The sequence below is a fragment of the Hyperolius riggenbachi genome, chromosome 1 (assembly GCF_040937935.1).
Source record: "Hyperolius riggenbachi isolate aHypRig1 chromosome 1, aHypRig1.pri, whole genome shotgun sequence".
Lineage (NCBI taxonomy): Eukaryota > Metazoa > Chordata > Amphibia > Anura > Hyperoliidae > Hyperolius > Hyperolius riggenbachi.
In genome coordinates, this window is record NC_090646.1 from 406525823 (window position 1) to 406549038 (window position 23216).

Here is a 23216-nt window from a genome sequence, read left to right on the forward strand (position 1 = left end):
GGTTAAGAATTATTCCTGACCGTTGTGCACGTCTGATCTGCAACTACAGGAAACGTTTGGTTGACGTTATTGCTGCCAAAGGAGATTCAATCACTTGTTAAATCCAAGGGTTACATACTTCTTCCACCTGCACTGTGAATGATTACATGGTGTGTTCAATAAAAACGTGTAATTATTGGTGTGGTATTAGGTTAAGCAGACTGTGAGTGTCTATTGTTGTGACTTTTATGACCAATTTGTGCAGAAATCCATATAATTCCAAAGGGTTCACATCCTTTTGCTTGCTACTGTATATAATTTAATGTTTTCACAGGTTTGCATTACTTAACATGATTTGGACAGGGGTTCACTATAAATTTCCATTCCATTCCATTCATGGCGGTGTTCCAGAACACACAAGAGGTTCTTAGGGCCCAGACACACTCTTCATTTCCTCTGTAATGTAGATGGCCATGTGTTGCTCTCTGGTGCAGTGCTGGATTTTTAAAAATTTGCATGCAAATTTATGCAGCTTGAAAATGGACTAATGGAATTCTACCTTGACAAAATTGGTCCATTTTCAAGCTGAATACATTTGCTTTCAAAAAGTTTCATAATCCTGCCTCCACTTGGGATTATTTGCATCTCATTGACCATCTCCTAGTGGTCATCCTCTTCAACTACACGGAATGGGACAGTACTGCGTTGCACACAATATGCATGCAGCAATGTGTTGTCCGAATGCATTGTTACATAACACGTGTGCCCATCAGACAATGCTGTCTACATACTGAAGTCTGACGTCTCTGTGAATCACACACTAAGATGTTTTGCTTATGTAAAAATTGGAAATACCCATCTACATCTAAACATGTCATATCACTACAGAGTCGTGCCCATCCCAGGTGTGCCTTTCTAACCTGTAGGTGATATCTTACTACAGGCAAAACAGACCTGCCCAATTAATAATACAGTGTAATCCTCCATTCAGAGGGAGAGTAACCATATAATCATTTGCTCAGATACAAAAGGTATTTACCGTATGCAGATTATTTAACTATTGTGCTAATGCATAATTAGTACTGGAGGAGGAAAGTAAGGGGCTCCACGTGACCAGCTGTTAATCTATTGGAATTATGCTTTAATATCTGTTACTTGAAAAAATCTAGCATCTGAGAATGACATTTTGGTAGACACAAGCGAGAGAACACATGTGAACCCTGGCAATAAATTCCATCAGGCAAAAAGTGAAAGGACAAATGCAGTATGAAAATGAATCAAACGATCATTGAACAATACTTAATGTGAAACATATGTGTTGTTTTATGCTGGGAATTTTTTTTGATGTAAGAAGCTGTGTAAGCTGTTATGTTAGTTAGCGTGGTATACGATCTCTCCTCTTGTTTGCTTGCCTCAGAGTATTAGTTACTAAGTAAAGAGACAATATTATGTCAGTTGTATAACGTATGATTAATGAGAAATGTAACACTCAGCAATATTGCAAAGTGTGTGTGTGTGTGTGGTTATGGTTGTAGATATTTCCAGTTTACAGCAAATCTACGGTCCCCGCAGCATGGTGAAAGGCAAAACAGCAGGGAACTAATAGTAACTAGTTTAATAAAAGAAAAAGTGTAAAGCTGTGTACACACGCTGGATGAAGCGGCTGATAACTACCGCCTCTGCTGAGAATCTAGTGTGTGTACAGTGGCCCCTGACACCTGAGCCAGCGATTAGCCTGGTAGATCGTCTCAGCCATGCGCTGGCCAAGGGCATAGTTCTCTGTACAATGACAGCCCAGTAATGTCACCCAAGTGATCAAGTCCCAATCCCCACTGGGCGACATGCCTTGTACCTGTGTACGATACTTTATTCTACCTATTTGTTCATAGTCATGTGTTCTTGATGTCTCTGACAACATGTGACAAGTACCCTCTTATCAGCCCTTCACCATCAACCTAAATAGTGAAATGCTGTATATGCCCTCTTTTGGTAACTCTGTACAGTAAGAATGGGGCTGTTCCTACAAGGCTGCATTTAATCATGCCAACACTTTCCCATTCTAAAGACTGGCACCATTACCCCTAAATACAGCTGACAGGTTGTGAGCAATAGGACACAAAACTTCACTGTAGATGACATCCCCCAAGATTTGATTTTCTGGACTTCAGTAGCATCATCCAAGTCGCTGATCAGGTTAGAGAGATGTGTTCAGACCTTTTTTTCGCATAATGTGTTATTACATGGTTTGTAATACAATATATTATTTTGACAAATACAATTAGAATTAGTACTATTGACTTTGAATTCCACAACAAGACTCTCTCTGGAAAACAAGCAGGTAGACATTATAGCTGCATCGAATGTCATTGTTGACTGTATCATTAAACTGCAAAACAATCTTACACAAATCAGGGAAAAGAAAGAGAACTTTCATAATGGAACATGTTTCCATACAATGTTGTCAGATGTGACAGGGCTAACCTCCGGGTTGCGCTCCTCCCGTTGACTGATGCAGTCTCAGTTATAGGAGACCTCTCCACACCGCTTACAGAAAAAAAACTGAAAACAAATCTGATTACAGTAGAAAGGACTATCACCGGGACCCAATCCTTTTTAAAGCTTCAGCAATGACCATTTACCTTTTACGTTGAACTCTTGCTTCACTGAGAAATACATCAGAAAGCTCTGCCACCTGCAACCATATCAGAAGACTCTGTGACATAGGAGATCTGCTCTGGGACAGCTCCCACTTTCCTGCCAGCAGGCAGCTAAAGGCCAGCCAGCTGCTTTCAATGTACCTACTGCTTAACCTCCTTAGTGGTAATCCCGAGTCAGACTTGGGACAGAAATCTGCAGCTTAGAGCGGTGCCTGAGTGAGTTATATGCAAGAGCTGCTACAGATCTCTCTGTATTATGTTTTTTCTCTTCTTGTTTTTAGGGTCTAAAAGCTTATGAAAAAATTGCATGGCTTTTAGAACCTAAATCTGGAAATAATCATGACGCAGGGAGGTTAATAAAGTATAGCTCAGGAGGGTCAAATATGATAGTCCCAGGGTCAAATCTTGGTCAGGACACTGGGCCAGGTTCCTCAAAAGGCCATACAGTCTTAGGCATAGGGCAGCTTTGATATAGGACGGGGCTGCTGCACACCAAGTAGAAAGCTATAAATGAGGAGCAACACATGGAAAAAAAGAGGCACTGCCCAAGGAAGCTGCTGTAGATGAAAGAAGAGCTACAAGAAAGTTGGCCTAGGGGCAGAAAAAATTAAATTCAGCCTTGAGAGCACTATCTGCATTGAGTTTATGTGTTCTCTAGTTTGCAAGGATTTCCTTTGCATGCTCATGTTTCCTTTCAACATCCAAAAAATAAAAAAAAATATACTGATAAGTTAACAGGTTCCCCAAAAAATTGGCCTTAGTCTGTGGTAGTCATAGGAGACTATGGTATGGATAACATCACTATGTACTCTGTAAAGCATGGTGGAAGATGTCAAAGTCATATAAATATATAATTGTAAATTTGCTAATAGTAATTAGTAATGCACAGCATTTTGTACATTACATATCTGTTCTTTTTTAAGTACATACAGTATGTTGTAAGTTTGTGCCTAGCAATAGCCATTAGCTTTTAAAGTGAACCCGTCATATAGAGGCTTCCATATTTATTTCCTTTTAAACAATACCAGTTGCCTGGCTGTCCTGTTGATCTTCTGGCATCAGTAAGCATGAATCACAACCCTGAAACAAGCATGCAGCTAATCCAGTCAGCCTTGAGTCAGAGCACCTGATCTGCATACTTGTTCAGGGTCTATGGCTAAACGTATTAGAAGCAGAGAATCAGGGGACAGACAGAAAACCTGTACATTTTTGAAAGGTAATAAATATGTTAGCCTCCATATCCCCCTCACCTCGGATTCCCTGCCAGCAGAGTTTTTCCTACCCAGCATAAAGCAGATTACCTGACCGAGCCAAGTCCCTCTCACTGCAGTAATAGAGCTTTGCAGTTCCCCCCCTTCTCAGTATGTAATAAAGCATTGACCCTTTTCACACCTAACCAGTGTGTTTATGAAAGCCATTTTGACAATACAAAACAGTCTCTCACTGCAGTTTTATTTAACGTGTTTATTTTAAGCAAATCTCAAGCAAAAATAATCTTATGAGACAATAAATTAAATGTGCAGTACGAATAATAAATAGAACATTAGAAGCAAAGAAAAGAGTCTCATATTTTTATTTTCAGTTTTATAGCTTTATCTACAACATTGCATCACTGTCACAGCCGCCATCTAGAATCCACAACCTGGCCCATATGCAATTCACTTTTTCTGCGGTCTTCTCTCCTAGGTGATATTTTCATAAGTTGTTTAAAATTATATAAATAATGCCTTTTAAACCAACAGCAAGAAAGAAAATACTAAAAATAATTCAATAGTACTTTTTCATCTTATTTTTGGTGCTTTTTCAATTGCGAAGTACAGTACTGAATAATTATTTTAAAGAGAAGATGAAAAATTATCTCCTAAGAGAAAAACTTAATTGCATATGGGCCTCTGTCTTTTAAGCTGTAAAACAAAGCAAAAGTGATGCTCCTTTGAGCTTTCCTGCAGTAAACCCGTATCTCAAGCCTCTCTGCCTCTTGACTGTTTAAAGGGAATTTTAACTGAATCTAAAAAAAAAAGTTTTACTTACCTGGGGCTTTCACCAGCCCCCTGAAGCCGCCCTGTGCCCATGTCGCCGTGGAACAATCCTCCTCGAGGACGCGTGGGGCCAGGGCTGTGTAGGCGCAGGAGCCATTGATTGGCCTAGACGCTGAAATCTAAATGAGCTGCTGCGGGGGCACGGAGGATCATTCCATGACAGCGCAGGCACAGGGCGGCTGCAAGGGGCTGGTAGAATCCCCATGTAAGTTAACCTATTTTTTTTTTTTTTTAGGTTCAGTTAAGGTTCCCTTTAAAGAGACACTGAAGCGAAGAAAAAAAATTATGATATAATGATTTGTATGTGTAGCACAGCTAAGAAATAAAACATTAGGAGCAGAGACATAAGTCTAATATTGTATACTTATGTCACCAGGCGCTGATGGGCTCCTATCTAGATAAGCAGCGTTATAAGACAAGGGCTCCCTTAAAACCCAAAAGGTATATTGCAACAGTGTATTCAGTCTAACACGCGCTAAAAGGTATAAACAATTTTTATTCAATGTTACTTCATTCAATAAAACTCAGCTCACACTTCACCCAATTCATCCCATATACATGCAACCTAATCGAAGGGCCCTTCTCCTTATACTTCTCTCTAGGTGTGCACAAAAAATTAAAAAAGTAAAAAACACAATATAAAATTGTATAAAAGTTCTCAAAAAATGCTGCGGGTGATACTTATTGTGCAGACAGAATAATATCTGCCAGCGTCCATAGGGTGTAATCCTCACACACTCAAAGTTCCAACTTACGGTACCGTAGAGCCTCTGTTTCCAGTGTTTTCTCACATTAAACACCGCTATCGGTCTCCCCAGAGTTTCATGGCAGTCTTACCTACCGCCCCAAGATCCGGCGTGTTTCCACGTTACTAACAGCTCTCAATCTCTCCGTCCTTCCGAGCGGGAATACCGCCAAAAGAGTCCGGCTTCCTTGTAACAATTACTCCGTGCGTTGCTGATGTCCGGGTGCGGCCTACGTCACTTCCCGTTGTCAAACACCGAGGTCCGCTCGCCACACTTCCGCTTAGTCAGCTGTAATCCGCACAATTACTTTGGATGACGTCACCACTCAGGTCTCTTGGATCTCTGTATACAGACGGCCGTTGCGCGCTCCACGGCTCGTCTCTTGTCCAAGACCGGTATATGTTACACTTCTCATGAATAGATAAAACCTCTACGCATTTCTGCCAATCAACGTTGGCCTTCTTCAGGAGGGTTTTCTTGACAATAGGTGATTGTCAAGAAAACCCTCCTGAAGAAGCCCAACGTTGATTGGCAGAAATGCGTAGAGGTTTTATCTATTCATGAGAAGTGTAACATATACCGGTCCTGGACAAGAGACGAGCCGTGGAGCGCGCAACGGCCGTCTGTATACAGAGATCCAAGAGACCTGAGTGGTGACGTCACCCAAAGTAATTGTGCGGATTACAGCTGACTAAGCGGAAGTGTGGCGAGCGGACCTCGGTGTTTGACAACGGGAAGTGACATAGGCCGCACCCGGACATCAGCAACGCACGGAGTAATTGTTACAAGGAAGCCGGACTCTTTTGGCGGTATTCCCGCTCGGAAGGACGGAGAGATTGAGAGCTGTTAGTAACGTGGAAACACGCCGGATCTTGGGGCGGTAGGTAAGACTGCCATGAAACTCTGGGGAGACCGATAGCGGTGTTTAATGTGAGAATACACTGTAAACAGAGGCTCTACGGTACCGTAAGTTGGAACTTTGAGTGTGTGAGGATTACACCCTATGGACGCTGGCAGATATTATTCTGTCTGCACAATAAGTATCACCCGCAGCATTTTTTGAGAACTTTTATACAATTTTATATTGTGTTTTTTACTTTTTTAATTTTTTGTGCACACCTAGAGAGAAGTATAAGGAGAAGGGCCCTTCGATTAGGTTGCATGTATATGGGATGAATTGGATGAAGTGTGAGCTGAGTTTTATTGAATGAAGTAACATTGAATAAAAATTGTTTATACCTTTTAGCGCGTGTTAGACTGAATACACTGTTGCAATAAGTCTAATATTGTTTACAGTACAGGAAGCATTGAGAAACCCCAGTTGTTATCTATGCAAAAGAACCATTGAGCTCCACGACTTTCAAAGTCGCAGAGCGCTCTGTCTTCTGAAGCTTGTTATCTCAACTGTCGGTCACTGTATTTTCTTTTTCTCTGCATAGGACTATTCAAAAGTTCACTGGCCTGCTCTGTAAAATCATTTAGAATGCTGAGTAGTGTGTAAACTGCAAATATTAGAGAATGATGCAATGTTATAAAAAACACTAGATCACTAAAAAAAAATATGAAAATATTTTCTTTGCTACTTATGTTCTAGTAATTATCCGTACTACACAACCAATTCATTATATCATTTTTTTTCCGCTTTAGTGTCTTTAGTGAGACTAAAGGGGAAAAAAAGGATTTAACTTCCCTGGTGCCTCTTGCAGCCCCCTGGAGGCATCCTGCGCCCACAACGCCGGCCCAAGTCCCTCCAGCCAGCAGCGGCGACCCCCCACAAATCTGGCCAGTCGTCACCAGTTTGCGGCTACTGCCCTGACCCACGCGCACCCTGATCGCGCTCCTGCTGCCGGGAGCCCTATGCGCATGCATAGTAGCAATTTCGATGTACTACGCATACGCAATACACTCCCAGCATCGGGAGTGTGGTGGGGAGGCCAGCCTTGCGGGTGTTACCTGAACATTTTGCCCAGAGCTGAACTGATACAGGACTGTTAAAGGCAACACAGGTTTATTCTGCAATATTAAATGTATTGTTACATTACATACTATTGTTATGTTGTTTACTATTGCTACCTTATTGTTACATGTTAACAGAATTTAACAGTTTCATGATACCTTGATACCAGGATAAAGACTGAAAAGGTATGCTGTGTTTGTGGCTGGTGCTCTTATTGGTTGTTAGTATGTGATTACATGTATTGCTAGTGAGCAGTGTTGTGAGGAATGCAGTGAATATTCATAACGGATATCTATTCTTCCTAGTTTTTAGTGGTCGTTCAAAGAGGTCCAGGACAATCACCTATAAAGAGAAAAAGTAAAGAAAAAAAATCAATAAAAACACACTTTATACTCTCACATATAATGTAGGATGAAACTCAATTTTTTTCTTAGGTCTAAAGCATTAAACACAGCGTAAAATTAAAAGGAACAAATATATAAATGGTTTTTAATCTACTTGAAGGGTTAAACCTCCACTTCATTCAGAAGCTGATTGATAAGATTGACATTTGTCCAAAATTATCAGATGAGCTGTATAGCTGATTCACAATGTGCTTAAAAAAAGTTCCCTTTAGCAGAACCAAAAGGAATGAATCCTATGGTAATCAATAGGATCCGTTCACTTCAGTCTGTTTGAAATGCATCAGTTCAGCCCGTTCCGCTGAACAGACAACAAATCTAGGGAGTTTTGATAATTCCGGATATACAGATGCATCACATTGACTGATCGCTAAAGGAGTGGAATTTACGGATGAAAAAACTGATGCTCAAATAAAAACTGATCTACTTGATGGATCAGTTTTTACCTGGATCAGTTTTTGATATGTACAGTGTGAAGCAGCTCTTATAAATGCCGAAAATCTGCATTGGTGATTGGCTGGCTACACGCAGTGCACAACACTTGAAAACTAACTAGGAAGTGAGGAGGATACCAGCGCCGGGAATAGGTAATGTGTATATAAAGTGCTGCCTGCTCTGCATATTAATGAACAGGACAAAAGATCTCAGGAGGGGGAAACCAGTCCAGTATCCTTATGCCCCTGATAACAATCAATACCCTTCAACAGTTTAGATTCATAATTTGTTGACTCCCACCAACTCCATAGTGTATCTGAGTACTATTTAACAACTTGCTGATCACGTCACACTGATGGGCGTGATCGCGCCGGCAGCCCCAGGACCGCCTAATGCCGATCGTGTAGTCCTGGGGGTGTGTTTTGCAGGAGATCGTGCGCGCCGATGCTCAGCTCCGCCATCAGTCTCCCAGCGGCGATGGCTGATAGGAGACTATTAGATGGCGAAACCGCTGTCTATTTAGTCTGTACAGCGCTGCGATCTACAGCAGCGCTGTACTGGGGACAGCCATGTAACACTGCTGCTCCCCTGGGCGGCAAAACAGCGATCCGCTGTCATGGGCTGAAGCCTATGACACCCAATCGCACTGATTGGCTGGCGGGGGAAGGGAGGGTGAAAAAAATACGCATTTTTATTATAAATAAATAAATATTTGTTGAAAAAAAACAAAACATCCTGGGAGAGATCAGAGCCCACCAACAGAAAGCTCTGTTGGTGGGCAGAAAAGGGGGGGGGGGAGAATCCCTTGTGTGCTGAGTTGTGCGGCCCTGCAAGGAGGCCTTAAAGCTGCAGTGGCCTAATTAGTAAAAAATGGCCTGGTCACTAGAGGGGTTTAAGCCCTGGTCCTTAAGTGGTTATTACTCAGAAGAATATAGGGGGACATTTATCAAGAGTGTCCGAGACAAAATATTGGTAGGTTTTTAGAAATCTGTGCAGAACTGTCTCAGACATCTTGAGAAATCGCTAGATAGTGCAGATTTCTTGTTAAAGAGGACCTCCATGCAGAAAATAAAAGCCAGTCAGCGCTGCTTTAATGAAAAGTTATATTTACCTCCGGAGTCTCATCCCACGAAGCCGCCCTGAAGACCCTGCATCACTACACTTCCACCGCTTGACCCCCCCTCCCCTCTCTCCTCCGAGAAAAATGCCAAGCTATTTACTGCAGTCCTGACCAGCAGGGGAGGGGTCACGGTGGATCGAGGAAACCTGTGGAGCATCTCTGCATTGTAATGCATTCTGTCGTCCTAACTTGATTTATACAATGTGTTTATGGATAACACATGCAAATCTGTGCATATCACATAAATATCAACCAGGCTATAAAATAGCACGTGTTACAGCATGCATTAGTGTATGTGTAGTGTGATTATATGCACTGTACACATGCATTATAACCCATATGTTATGCAACATGCACAATATGAATACAGCTAAAAGCAGACCTGAAGATCGCTCCCACACCGCCGTCCTCAGTCTTCTCCGTCTTCTACACTGGGTCCCGTAATTCTGACCAGCCGCAGCCAGTCTGCGCAAGCACAGTGCGCTCTCTCCGTCTCTCTCCGGGGAATAGTACTGCGTAGGCGCAATACTTTTCTCAGAGGGAGCGCACTGTGCTCGCTCAGACTGGCCGTGACTGGCCAAACTTACGGGACCCGGTGCAGTAGATGGAGAAAACTGAAGATGGCAGCGTGGGAGCGATCCGTGTTGATGGGGCTGGAGGAAGCCCCAGGTATGCAGAAAACTTGATAGTCTTTGTCTCTGGGACACGTTAAGAAAAAAAAGAAAAACTTACCTGGGGCTTCTGCCAGCCCTCCTGTCCCGCGCATACCTGGAACGATCCTCCGTTCCCCCGCCGTGGCTCACTTTCTCTTTAGCAGTTGCCGCAGTAGAGATTTTGTCGTACTGCACCTGCGCAGGACACTCCCGGCCATGGGAGCACAAACGAGGATGCGCGGGCGCAGTGGCCGTCAACTTGTACGTCGGCAGTAACGAAACTGAGCCACCAGAGGATCTTTGAGTACCGGCATGGGACAGGAGTGCTGCAAGGGACTGGTAGAAGCTCCAGGTATGTGAATCTCTTTTTTTTTAAAGCAATCTTCAGGTCCGCTTTAAATAAGGAAAGGGCAGGTGTGAAAAGAGGTGGCCAAATTAACTACAAACCAATGTAAACCCTTTCCACGAAAAAACAAACAAACAAAAAAACATACAGCAAACATACAGCAACCCGTGACAAAGGCAATGGTAAAAAAAACCAACCCACTACAGATGGTAAAACTTGAGGATGTCATGTAAACAATAGGCTTTATTTGTTGGCATACAGCGCTGCGTAGTATGTTGGCGCTTTATAAATACAATAAATAAATAAATGTTAGACAAAAATGCAATGTGAGGCCAATGCAAAGTAACAAAGTTCCCTCTACGTCACAGGTTGCAGAAGATTGCTGTATTACTGTGGGGGGTTTCTGAGTGCAAAGGGTTAAACATTCCTTTGGTTAATGAAAAAACATGTTGTGAAATAGGGTAAATCATTTCTTTTGCAGTTTCTGAGTCATACTTCTTGAACGTTTACAGGCAGCAGTGCTTGGGACAGCTATCATTTGACTTACTAGAAGGAATGCACTAAAAACAGAAGTAAAAGTGAAACTGTTTCTGTTTTCACAAACCTTTAAATTAGTTTGCAGCAATGTGACCTTATTTTTATTATCTCATACTTTGCAGCTGGGAGTAAACAATATAGATACATACCTCCCAACTTTTTGAGATGAGAAAGAGGGACACCTAAGCGACACCCCCGACACACCCCTAGTCACATATACCATAAAGATTTCATCAAAATATGTTGTTTTATAATTCCAACCACACTGGTCCTTTCTATCCTGGTTCATTTTCCTTCATATTAACATTTTAAAATTAGAAATATATCAATTTAAAGGATGGGAATAAAATTTAGAGTCAATCAAACACATTTTTAGTAGAGGAACATATATTTACATACAAAGAGGGACAAAGTCCTGAAAGAGGGACAAATAAGGAGGAAAGAGGGACAGGGCTCCCAAAGAGGGACTGTCCCTCCAAAAGAGAGACAGTTGGGAGGTATGTACCGTATATGTGAATATGTTGCACAAGCATATGTCTGATAAAACATACGCAGCTACCCAAAAAGTGAAACAAAAAAAAAAACATGCAGTATACTCAACCGGTTTAATGCAGGTAATAAGTAGGAATACAGTACACCCAATCAGAAGAGCATATAGATAATAGAGAAGCAGAGACTCACTCCCCACACCAAGTATAGCCAGCTAGACCCTCCTCCCTCCCCACACCTAGTTTAATGAGCTGGAGTCCTCCCCACCCCACACATACTATAGTAAGCCAAAGCCCCCCTCCCCACACACAGTATAATGAGCCGGTGTTCGTCCACCCCCACCCCACACATACCAGAGTCCCACCCCCCCGTTCCCCCCGCACACACACACTGCAGTCTGCCCACCACCTCTCAGCGGCAGGGGGAGCACACACACTGTTGCAAAGAGCAGCTAAAACTCACCTACCAGCGGTAGATCCCAGAAGTTGAGTCTTCAGCTGCTCCCGGCATGTATCAGTACCCCCCCCCCCCTCCCCATCACTGCGCCTTCCACTGCCATTACTCCCCGCCCCTAAAAACACGGCTGCCAGCAGCTGTGGACATGGCTTACAAAACGAGCACTGTGGGCTTCTTCTAGCAGCGTGAAAACGTCCGTCTGAACTTGCCTTCGCTGTCTTGCGGACGACCTCTATCAGGCTTTTTATCCAGTTAAAAATGTTTCCCTTCTGGGATCTACTCAATGTATGTGTAAGATGTGATTGCATCCAGTGACAGTATAGGAACCCCTGATTGACATTGTCTTTGACACTGGCTTATTGGCATGCCCACAAGTCTGTAGATATGTGGAAGTAACAATCTTAGCTTTTTCTGAGGTGTTATGTGCATGGGCCTGCTTTGTGTGAGTTTTGCCCCGAGGTCACTTTAAATTTTGCTTTGCATGACGTGAGAATATATGGATGCTAGGTTTGCACATTGATAAATTATAATAATATCACCCATACAGCACCTAAGATGCTGAGAGGAGAACAGAAAGTGCAACACTGATGTGAGATAAGAGACATGCTTCCTTTCAGTTACATGCTTGTCTGGTGTCCTGATCTTTGACCTAAAAAACTTGACTGAATCATACTCATGCCGTAAACAATACAGCACTGTGTGGGTAAAACAGTCAGCTGATATCATATGCTAACATGTGCATGCTAAGTGTTGACAAATCTGTATCTTTAATAATGCAGCTGCTAGAGGTTATTCTAACCTAGAGTTAGTCAACCACACCAGGAAATATTACCGTTAAAGTTTTGCATAATGTACAATTCCCCTTGTGGAAGCACATTTCTTTACTCTTCTAATGTTTTTCTGTTTGACCTGATGAACAGACCTGTATATTGGTGCCATTTAAAGATACAATCTTGATAGTACAATCTTACTACTTCTATATATGAGGAACTACCTAAAGTATCCATTCAAAGTATATTCACTTAGGCCCACTGCACACCAAGATCCTCTAGCAGATCCTCAAGACGCTAGAGGTTTTTGAAGCAGATTTCAGAGCGGTTCTAGGCATGTTTAGAGACGTTTTCTAAACATGCCTAGCGTTTTTTGGAGCATTTTTGTGTAGCAGATTTCAAATATTGTTACAGTAAAGCTGTTACTGATCAGCTCCTGTAACAAAAACGCCTGGAAAACCGCTCTAATCTAGCATTTTTTAGAGCGGTTTTCCACTTTCCTATACTTTAACATTGAGGCAGAAACGCCTCAGAAATCTAAAAAATGCTGCAGCCCCCGAGTTTGCGTTTGTGGAAAAAATGAACCGCTCTGGTGTGCACCAGCCCATTCACTTTCATTAGCCAAGCGGTTTTCCCCCTGCAAGCGTTTTAAAAAACGCTCCAGAACCGCTCTGGTGTGCACCAGCCCTTAGTTGACTTTTCAACTACATAGATTTGGACGATGAAGATTGTATTATTGATGGGCATTTACCTTATTTACAAAGGATTCTGAGCACCTGTAAATTAAAATATATGAAACAAACCTTTCCTACCCTCTAGGCAGTGGCGTAGCAATAGGGGGTACAGAGGCTGTGACCACATGGGGACCCTTGGCCCAAAGTGCTCCCCCTCTATGGCAGTATCAGCTCTTTATTGGTCCTGTGGTGGTAATAATCACTTCTATAGATGCTTTGAATAGTAGTAACCATTAACAAACTGTCCCCCTCCTCTGCTTACACCTCTCATGCTGTGATTGTCCTTAGCAGGTTTTGGTGCACCGTATCACATGTTATGTGTAGAGTGCTTGAAGGTGGTGGGGGGGGGGGGGCAATGCAACACTTGCACTGAGGCCCACTGCTTCTAGGGGCTGTGTATGCATTCTCCATCTTTTGTGTTGCTGCTGCAGTTCAAAGTGCCTGAATTTATAGCCACTCCCCCAGTGTCCCATACCGTTTTACAAAACTCCCTTACAGAGGAACTTCAGCCTAAATAAACATACTGTCATTAAGTTACATTAGTTATGTTAATTAAAATAGATGGGTAATATAATCTCTTACCCACCCTGTTTTAAAACAACAGGCAAATGTTTGATTTCATGAGGGCAGCCATCTTTTTTGGTTGGAAGGAGGTGGCAGGGAGCATGAGGCACAGTTCCAACTGTCCTGTGTCCTGATCACCCCTCCCAGTTGCTAGGCTACGAGAACAACAACGTAGGAAATCTCATCATGCTTTGCACAGCATCAGGAGAAAAATGCCTGGGCAGTTTTCTTTGATGGGGCGGAGCTTAGCTTCTGTGCAGCTAAAAATGAGACTTGGATAAGAAAAATAAAGTTCTGATGTTGTGAAACTGTTAAAGAAACACCAAGCCTTTTCAGTGCTGCTGAGTAGATTTTTAGTCTGGAGGTTCACTTTAAGGGGAAGTTTGTTTTATGTATTGTACTTTATAGCTGCTCAGATCCCTTTTAAAGTAGCTACTTTGTGCTAAGTTTTATATTAAAGAAAACCTGAACTGAAAATAAACGTATGAGATTATTAGTTGTATGTATAGCAGCAGCAAAATATAAACATCCCTGCAGTATCATATTCCTATTTTCAATTTAAATTGTTCACTGAAATATGCACAGCATTCATTTCAGTGTGACCTATAAATTGGTTCATTCAACTGCTGCTGAAAAAAGATTAAAAAATAATAATGAATATTGAAACTTATGTTATCTGCAGTGTTTGCTCACCCAAATAAAATAAACCAATTACTCTTCTGGGAGAGCAGCTCTGTACCGAAGCTGTTTAACCTCCTTGCCAGTTATCCCGAGCTCAGCTCGGGCGTAACCTGCGCAGGAGGATTTCTTAGGCCCCGCTGGGCCGATTTGCATAAATTTTTTTTCCTACACGCAGCTAGCACTTTGCTAGCTGCGTGTGGTACGCGATCGTCGCCGCTACCCACCGCGCCGAGCCGCCCCCAGACCCCTGCGCAGCCTGGCCAATAAGTGCCAGGCAGCGCTGAGGGGTGGATCGGGATTCGTGACGTCATCCCGCCCCATTGCCATGGCGACAGGGGAAGCCCTGCAGAAAATCCCGTTCTGAACGGGATTTCCTGCTTATTCTGATCGCCGGAGGCGATCGGAGTGGGTGGGGGGATGCCGCCGCTCAGCGGCTATCATGTAGCGAGCCCTGGGCTCGCTACATGATTTGAAAAATTTTTATTTTTTTTTAAAAAGTGCTGCGCTGCCTCCTTGCCGGCGGGAATTGGACCGGCAAGGAGGTTAATTTGCATACAAAAAACAATACTCTTATCTCTTTAAATGCAGACAAATAAAAAGTGGACAAGGGTTCTCAGTAAGCTGAGTACTGTAACTACCCATGTTTATCTCACGTGACGTTAGTTCAGGGACACTTTAAGTCATAGGTAGCCATACATCTAGCGATGATGGGCAGATTTGACTAATGCTGGGCATACTCGAGTCGACCCGGCGGCTCGATTAGCCGCCGGATCGACTCCCACCGTGTCCCCGCGGGCGCTCCTTATCTTCCACGTGATTCCCCGCTATTGTCTACCCGCGGGGATCGAGCGGGGTATCGATCCGGCGGGTCATCGGACCTGTCGGAAATTATCAATCGAGCTATCAGCGGCTCGATTGATAAGGGCGCATCGGCCCGTGTATGCCCAGCATAAGAGACAAATCTCTTTCTAATTGAATCTGATAAGAGAGATATCTGTCAGTTGCCCATACACCACAGGCCAATTCCCGATCAATTTCAGCGTGAAATCTCTGTCGGGAAACGGCCTTGTGACGGTGCATCCGTCTGCCACCACATGGGGCCTGCGTGTATGGTAAAATAAGTGCGCCGGAGCCTGCAGGGACAAGCGAATGCTTTGGAAAGGTAATGTATTACATGCACTGGGGCACGGGGGGCGGGGATGGGGGTATTTATCATTAAGAGAGGGATTCGTCGATTCATCAATATTGAACGCTGTTAATTTTGAATGGCCAAGTCTCATGATGTATGGCCACCTTTAAAATTATTTATTTTCTTATCACAAAATGCAAATCTAATGCAGAATGAGGGCTTGTTCACATCTAGAGCGTTTTCTGCCGTTTTTCAAGCTCAGGCGATTTTGAAAATTGCCATCAATACGCTGGTGCAATGATTCCCTATGACAGAGTCCACATCTGAGTGGTTTGTTTTCAATCCGCTCAGCAAAGTGGTGCCTGTACCATTTTTGAGGCTTTTGCCTCAATGGAAGGTATAGAGAAATCGCAAAACACTTGAAAAAGCACTTTGCATAGCGATTTCCCAGGCGCTTTTAAGAATTAATACATTGCATTTATTATTTTTCGGTTTAAAGAGTTCACTTCCTCACTGACGTCAGGAAGTGAAAAAATGCAATCGCTCTACAAAAGCGGTTATAAAAGCGCTTTACAAAAACCGCACCACCCGAGCACCGGGAGAAGACAAAAAAATTGTTCACAAAATCGTATATCGCTGGCGCCAGCGATTTCAATTTTAGATGTGAACAAAGGCTGATTGATTGAAGAAGGGATCGTGTAATTTGAAAAATGGATATATGTCTTTCACTCATTAATTCTTCATGGGCCTGTCAATTCTTCATGGGCCTGTCAGAGGCGCTTTGGCAAATTGAGTGACCCCCATTTGTGTTCTCCATATCAATTGCCTGATGAAGCGGGATATTGGCCCGTGACACGCGTTGCATCATATCTGGAGATTTGTTTTAAATAAATGTTGTAGTTATATTTATAACGGCTCATTCGGCCTGGTCATTTATATACCTGAGGGAGGCGAGTCCACCCACTTCCTTCCTTTTAAACTGCTTTTAACAAGTTTTATCCTGTGTTGGTGCCTCTGTTATCCTTGTTTTACCCCCAAAACAAAGTCTCCGTTATCCCTCAGACATGCTGGTTAATTGAGATTCCGGTTGTCTGAGTTCCGGATAATGGCAGTGGCGAAGCAATAGGGGTTGCAGAGGTAGCGACCGAATCGGGGCCCTTGGGTCCGAGGGGCCCTGCCTCAAGCACAATATTAGCTCTCTATTGGCCCTGTGCTGGTAATAATCATTTCTACAGATGCAGGTTTTGGTGCGCCGTATCAATTGTTATGTATAGAGTGCTTGGGGGGCCCCATGTAAAATTTGGGGCCCATAGCTCCTTTGCTACGCCACTTGATAACAGGGACTTTGCTGTATAATGCAGCTGCACAGCACACAGAGGGCCATATGCAATTCACTTTTTTTCTACTATGTTTTCTCCTAGGAGATAGATTTTCATCTTCTGTTTAAAATAACTTTTAGCATTCTGCAATTGAAAAAGTACTAAAAAGTAGGTGAAAAAGTACCTTCAAAACTATTCTGAGTATTGTCTTGCTTGCTTGTGGCTTACAAGGCATTTTATTGATAAGATGTGAAATATCACCCAGGAGAAAACTTAGGAGAAAATGTGAATTGCATACAGTCCATAGTGTCTATATCTTAATGTTATAAGAAATAACTGAGAATCATTTTCAGATAGACTATTCCAAGACCTGACCGATATGTCAGATTTTCACTACCTATCGTAAGTGACAGCAACATAGGAGACAATAAATGTATAGTGCATTTTACTATGGGTAAAATGTGTATTTATATGTTTGTATTTTAAATGTTACTATTTTTGTGATAAATGTCCTTTAATCCTTTGATTTGAAAGCACCATAGAGCAGTGGCGTAGCTAAGTAGCTGTGGGCCCCGATGCAAGTTTTACATTGGGGCCCCCCAAGAACTCTATACATAACAATTTATACGGCACACCAAAACCTGCCAATGGCAACCACAGTGTCTTAGATGTAAGAAGGGGATGGGGAGTTTGTTGATTACCACTATTCAAAACATCTATAGAAGTGATTATTATGAGCACAGAACCAATAGAGAGTTAATACTGAAGCTGAGGGAGGGCCCTTTGGGGCCCCTCTGGCTCAAGGGCCCCGATGCAGTCACTACCTCTGCACCCCCTATTGCTACGCCCCTGCCATAGGGTAACTTTTATGGGGTCCGTTAAAAATGGCGCCAGTTATCGTAGTTAAAAAACGGCGCCCCATAGAAAACCACTATCGCTAGTTATTTTTCGTTTTTGACAGCTAAAAAACGGCGCCGGCTTTAAAAACGATATTTATCGTTTATATTTATATTTGTATTGCTCCCAAACGATATTTTTCGTTTTAACCCTTGCTTTGCTGCCGTTTGGAAAATATCTGCCCGCCGGCTTTAATGTTTAATAGCAAAGCCCCCTTAAAAACTAAAAACACCACATTTGCAGCGAATGTTAAGAAGAAAATTGTGAACAAGAGGAAAACATTTTTTTTCAAAAAGACCTTATAGTTTTTTGAGAAAATCGATTTTGAATATTCTTCTTCTGACCGTGGGAAAATTAAACGCCCGCCGACTTTAGCGGTTAATAGCAAAGCCCCTTTAAATGCCAGAAACACCAAATGTGTAGGGAATGTTAAGAAGAATAGTGGGAACACGAAGAAAAAAAATTGTTCAAAAAGACCTTATAGTGTTTGAGAAAATCGATTTTAAATCTTCAAAGAGGAAAATGTAACTATTTAAATCGCGTACTGACATTTCCGCGGCGGAAACAATTCCTGCCGACTTTAGCAGTTAATAGCAAAGTCCCCTTAAATCCTAGCAACACCAAATTTGCAGGATATGTTAAAAAGATACTGGGAAACAATATTTTTTTAAAAAAATTGAAAAATTTTATTTATTTTTTTTTTAATTTAAATTTTGGGGTTATGTTCAGAGTGTGGGAAATTTTTTGAAAAAAATGACGTGGGGTCCCCCCTCCCGAGCCTCTGTAACCCCTTGTCTCCCATGCAGGCTGGGATAGCCAGAATGCGGAGCCCCGGCCGATGGGGGGGCTTCGGGGGGGAGGGGCGGCAAAGCCTTCCCCTCCCCCCCGGAGCCCATGTCCAATCCATGGACAAGGGGCTCTTCCCCACCTCCGGTGCCCTAGGAGGGGAACCCAGATGCCTGCCCCCCTCCCAGGAGAAATGAGTATAGGGGTGCACCCGGTTACCGTGGACTCTGTGTCATACCTGGGATCTTGGGACTTTTTGGACTTTTACCTCATTGGATGCTGATTCGTCGTTTTATGCGCGGGTTTGCTGAAACTGTCTTTGCCCTTTTCATCTTTGGATTGGACCTTCCTTGTGGACTGCACGAACTTTAGTGTTTCTCTCCACCTCTTAGGAGGGGATGCTATGTGATATATATTATGTATGTTTAGCAGTGGTTGCTGTTTGTGTGACTAACAAAATTTCTTTACAGGTTATGGAGGCTGAAACACATGAGTACAAAAGTGCATTATGCGCTTTATTGTTACAATATTATATAGTTTTGTGCAATGCAGGGATATTTACTTCCTGTTGCGTTCCAGCGTGGTTCTAAATGGCCATGTATTCTCCATTTCCTCCTTTAGCCCTTGACGGCATCATTGGGCGGTCTGGATCACGTGACGCGTGGGCGCCGGGCGACGCTGATGCGTCACGCGGATAAATATATGGGATTGGCTATGCGGACGATGAGGCGCGTGCGCGTTTTGATGACGCGTGCGCTTCACGCGGACATGTTGATGCGTCATGCGGACACGTGATACCCGCCCCTTCCACTATATAACTTGGCGTCCTTCGCCATTTTAACAAATGGAGATTCCCCAGCTCTTGATAAAGCGGCGTAATAGCCGCGGAACCGGTGGAGACATCTGTCTGGGGCCCTTCTTCTCCTTGCCAGCTTGATGTTGCGCTCTCATCCGGATAAGTATATTGCACATGTGTCCTCCGTGGTTCTTGTCCAGTATGCAGTATCATAGTCACTTTTGAATAATGTGTTTCAGCTTCACAGGTATTGTGTATTCACATAGGAATGATTGATCATATTGCATCTTTTTGACACATTGCATCATATTGATAGCACTTAGCAGATGGATTAGGAGTTACTGTCATTAGGACAGCTTGCACTTTATTACTTGTGTACTGGTTATCAATTGAACCCGGGTTCATACCCAGCGGGTGGCTCTTTCATGAGCACCCCTGAGGTTTATTATTAATATATAAACATATTGATCCATTGAGCGCTGCTATTCCATGATTATTTATGATACAGGTGGCTTTATGTTTTAATTGTTTTTATGTGTATAGTGATGTTGTATTGTACTGAATAAATTGCATATTTTTGACGATTATATATGTGTGGTGCTGTTTTCAAAAGGACCTAGTTCCTCTGCCTTTATACATTACTTGTTGGTCCTAGCACACACATTGATAGTGCTGCAGAGAATTTCCTTCTTGCTTAGTTGCAACTTTTATCTATGAGTATCAGAATTATTGACATAACAAATGTTGGATGATGCTGTTGTAATGCTGAACAGCCTTTTCATATTTCAGGCATTATTCTTTAGTTACATAAGCAATTCTATATAAATTATTGGCACTACACAAAAGTATTAGGTACAGTAATGCATGTATATAAGTACTATATATTAAAATAAGAATGTACAGTACCTTTTTTCCTGAAGAACTTAAAACAAAGCCGTTTTCTTGAATAGCTAATTGTTGCTACTGTACATAGTAACACCAATACAACCACAAATGGAATTATGACTTTCATTTTAAATGAAAAGCCGTCAGTACCAGTATCTAAAGAAAATAAAGGAAATAAAATGAATTGAATTTAAGTTTCCCAGTAGACACTGATATAACAGCACTTCACAGCAAACCAAATAATTAGTACAGTGATATATATATATGTGAATCCCTACTTTATAGGGGCACGGGCATGGCCGGATTTCTGGCAAGGCCACATACAGTAGGCCATGGCCTAGGGCACCAGATAAACAAGGGGCGGCCTGCAGACAGTGGGCATTATTTGCAAGTGTCCAAACAAATGAAAGTGGTCAGGATAACTGCACTATTAGTACCCGCTGGCATCTGCCTGTGCTGTGCTACAGGCAGCTGCAGGCCGTTAACCAAACGTTTGTGAACAGTGTGTGACTAGCAAAAAGCCAGACCTTGACCAATGAGATAGCAGCAGCTCCAGGCAGTTACAGAAGGCCAGGTCCCACGCACTTGGTGTGGGGGATGAAAGGACCAGCGGCAGCACCAGCAAATAGTACAGAATACAGAAGGCAGCCTCTCACAGTACCCATTTTTTAATTGATTGGCCAGCACTGTTACCCTGAAAACAGCAGTGGGTACAGGACTCACTTTTACGTGTTGCTGACCCCACCCAATGTCCAATTGTAAGCCACTTTTGACTATGTGTGTGGTGGAAGGCTCCCACAACGCCCATTACCTGTAGATCGCTTGATTGACCAGTTGCCCCGTGTGACATGAATGATTCACTTCACGTTGCCATGGAGACCTCGGCACTAGCCCCAATAGTGGACACCATCGGCCCAAAATTTTTGGGATTGGTGTGTGTAGAGAGAAGTGGTAGGATACGGTTTCGGTTGGGGCGGCTGGTAATAGTCGGCCTTGGGCGGTAAAAAGTACAAATCCGGCCCTGGGCACGGGGATGTAAGAGGGCTGTGACATCTTGCCTGGCACGCCACCCGTGGAGACATCCCGGGCCGACACTGCATTTTCCCGTGTCCCTCCTCTAGCGCACCATCAAGCACTACCACAGACTCACTTGAGCATGGATCACTGCTAGCTACACAGGACTGATGTCTATTTGGTCTGCCTGATAAAGCCACAGATGACTACAGGACATTATCCACAGATGGGATCTGGAGTGTGGTGAAATCACCTCAGCTGCTTGTCAGTTGGCCACTTGTGGCTGCTTGGGCTGTACTGCTGCTTTTTATTTGCACGATGAATGCTAATGTTGCTGCTCTGCACATGATGGGCTTGGCATGCTGCTTGCTATGACTTGTGAGCTGATATAACAGATCCACTTGTGAGAATAACCACTGTTAAGGGTCCTTATAGACACTGATTACCAATCGATACAATCTGTAACAGCCCTTGGCTTCAGTAATTATGCAGAGAGTCTCTAGACTGGTGCTATAAGTTTATTTTTTAATCCTTTCCATACAGTAGTTGAGCACCGTGAAAACTGCAAACAAAACATACATGGACCAGTCATCAATACAGAGCTAACAATCAAACAAGATGGAATAAGCATGTAAACAGGTATTAACTGCAATGTACCTTGCTCCGCTTAACCAAGGGATGTCTAACTTTAAGGGGTATTATGCCTGTTTCTTCATCAAGGCACTGCTGATTGGTCAAAATGTCCTGGAACACATACACACAGAGAGCTGGGAGGAACTTCCTGTGTCCCAGATTGCAGTTCTCTGAAAGGGGGTTGGGCTGCACACACACCCACCCACACTGTTACAGACCTAAACTCATTGTGCAGAGCAAAGCTGTGGTCATTTACACTATAATTTTCCCTACTTTCCAATTGAGTGGACATTGCTTATATCCCTAGTGGTACCTGTGGGGGTGCACCTGAGTGTGTTGTGAGTGTGCTGGGTGTATGGCAGGGTGGCCATCCCATGCACTTTTAATTCACTTTATTTTTGTATTATTCATGCTGCTATATTTAATAAAGTAGATTTATTTTGTTGACAATGATTTGACAAGGTTTTATTTCTGTGCATTGTCACACAAGTCAATCTATTCCTTGTCACTTCTTTATATTTTGTGTTATACTCAATTACCAAGTTTGTGAGTTTTGTGGTCCTTGGCGTCAATAATGTGAGAATAGGAACAGTTTTAATCTCCCCATTAAAATCAATGAAACAAATTTGACTGACTGTTTGGCTCCGCCCTGTTTCTGAATTTGAACCCCAGCCAATAACCCCAGCTGGCAACCCCATGCCAGAAAATTAAATATTCCCTTTGAAAATCAATAGAGTAATATGATCAGTTGTTGTAGGCTCCACCTACTTTCCTGAATATTAATTCTAGTCACCCAGAGACCAACTGCAGTTTAAATTTTCTCATTTAAAAATGTGGTTGTTGGCTCCAACCACTTTTTCTAACTTTGACACATAGGGGGAGATTTATCAACGCATTACCGACAGATTTTTCTTCTTAATCTGTTCTAACCAGCATGGAGAACAGTTCTGCATGATAATAAGAACCTTCTTAAATCCTAGGTAATAGTGGCAATTTAGCATGAATTTCTAGAGCTGCACTACAGTTAAGAAAAGTGCAAATCTATCCCTAAACTGACGCAGATTAAGAAGTGCTTGATAGCAGTTCTACAGATGTAGAGCTGCAGCCTAAACATGATTGCAGAGTGCAGGCTACACATGATTTGTGTGGTGCTCCTCCCCCTGCTGAATTCCTCCTCAGAGCCTGCTGCTATC

The 23216-nt window shown here is 42.8% G+C and overlaps 1 protein-coding gene across 4 annotated transcripts in view; it reads right to left on the reverse strand.

Annotated features, from left to right (window-relative positions):
* Positions 1 to 7545: 7545 nt before the first annotated feature.
* LOC137552383 (programmed cell death 1 ligand 2-like) overlaps positions 7546 to 23216 on the reverse strand; it is a 114860-nt gene continuing 99189 nt past the window's right edge. For all 4 annotated transcript variants that reach the window (XM_068271387.1, XM_068271390.1, XM_068271388.1 and 1 more), the window contains exons 6-7: positions 20398 to 20532; positions 7546 to 7720 (exon numbers count right to left, since the gene is read on the reverse strand). In XM_068271387.1, the coding sequence (XP_068127488.1) occupies positions 7698 to 7720; positions 20398 to 20532 (158 nt within the window). In that variant the 3' untranslated portion in view covers positions 7546 to 7697. The remainder of the gene's footprint in view (positions 7721 to 20397; positions 20533 to 23216) is intronic.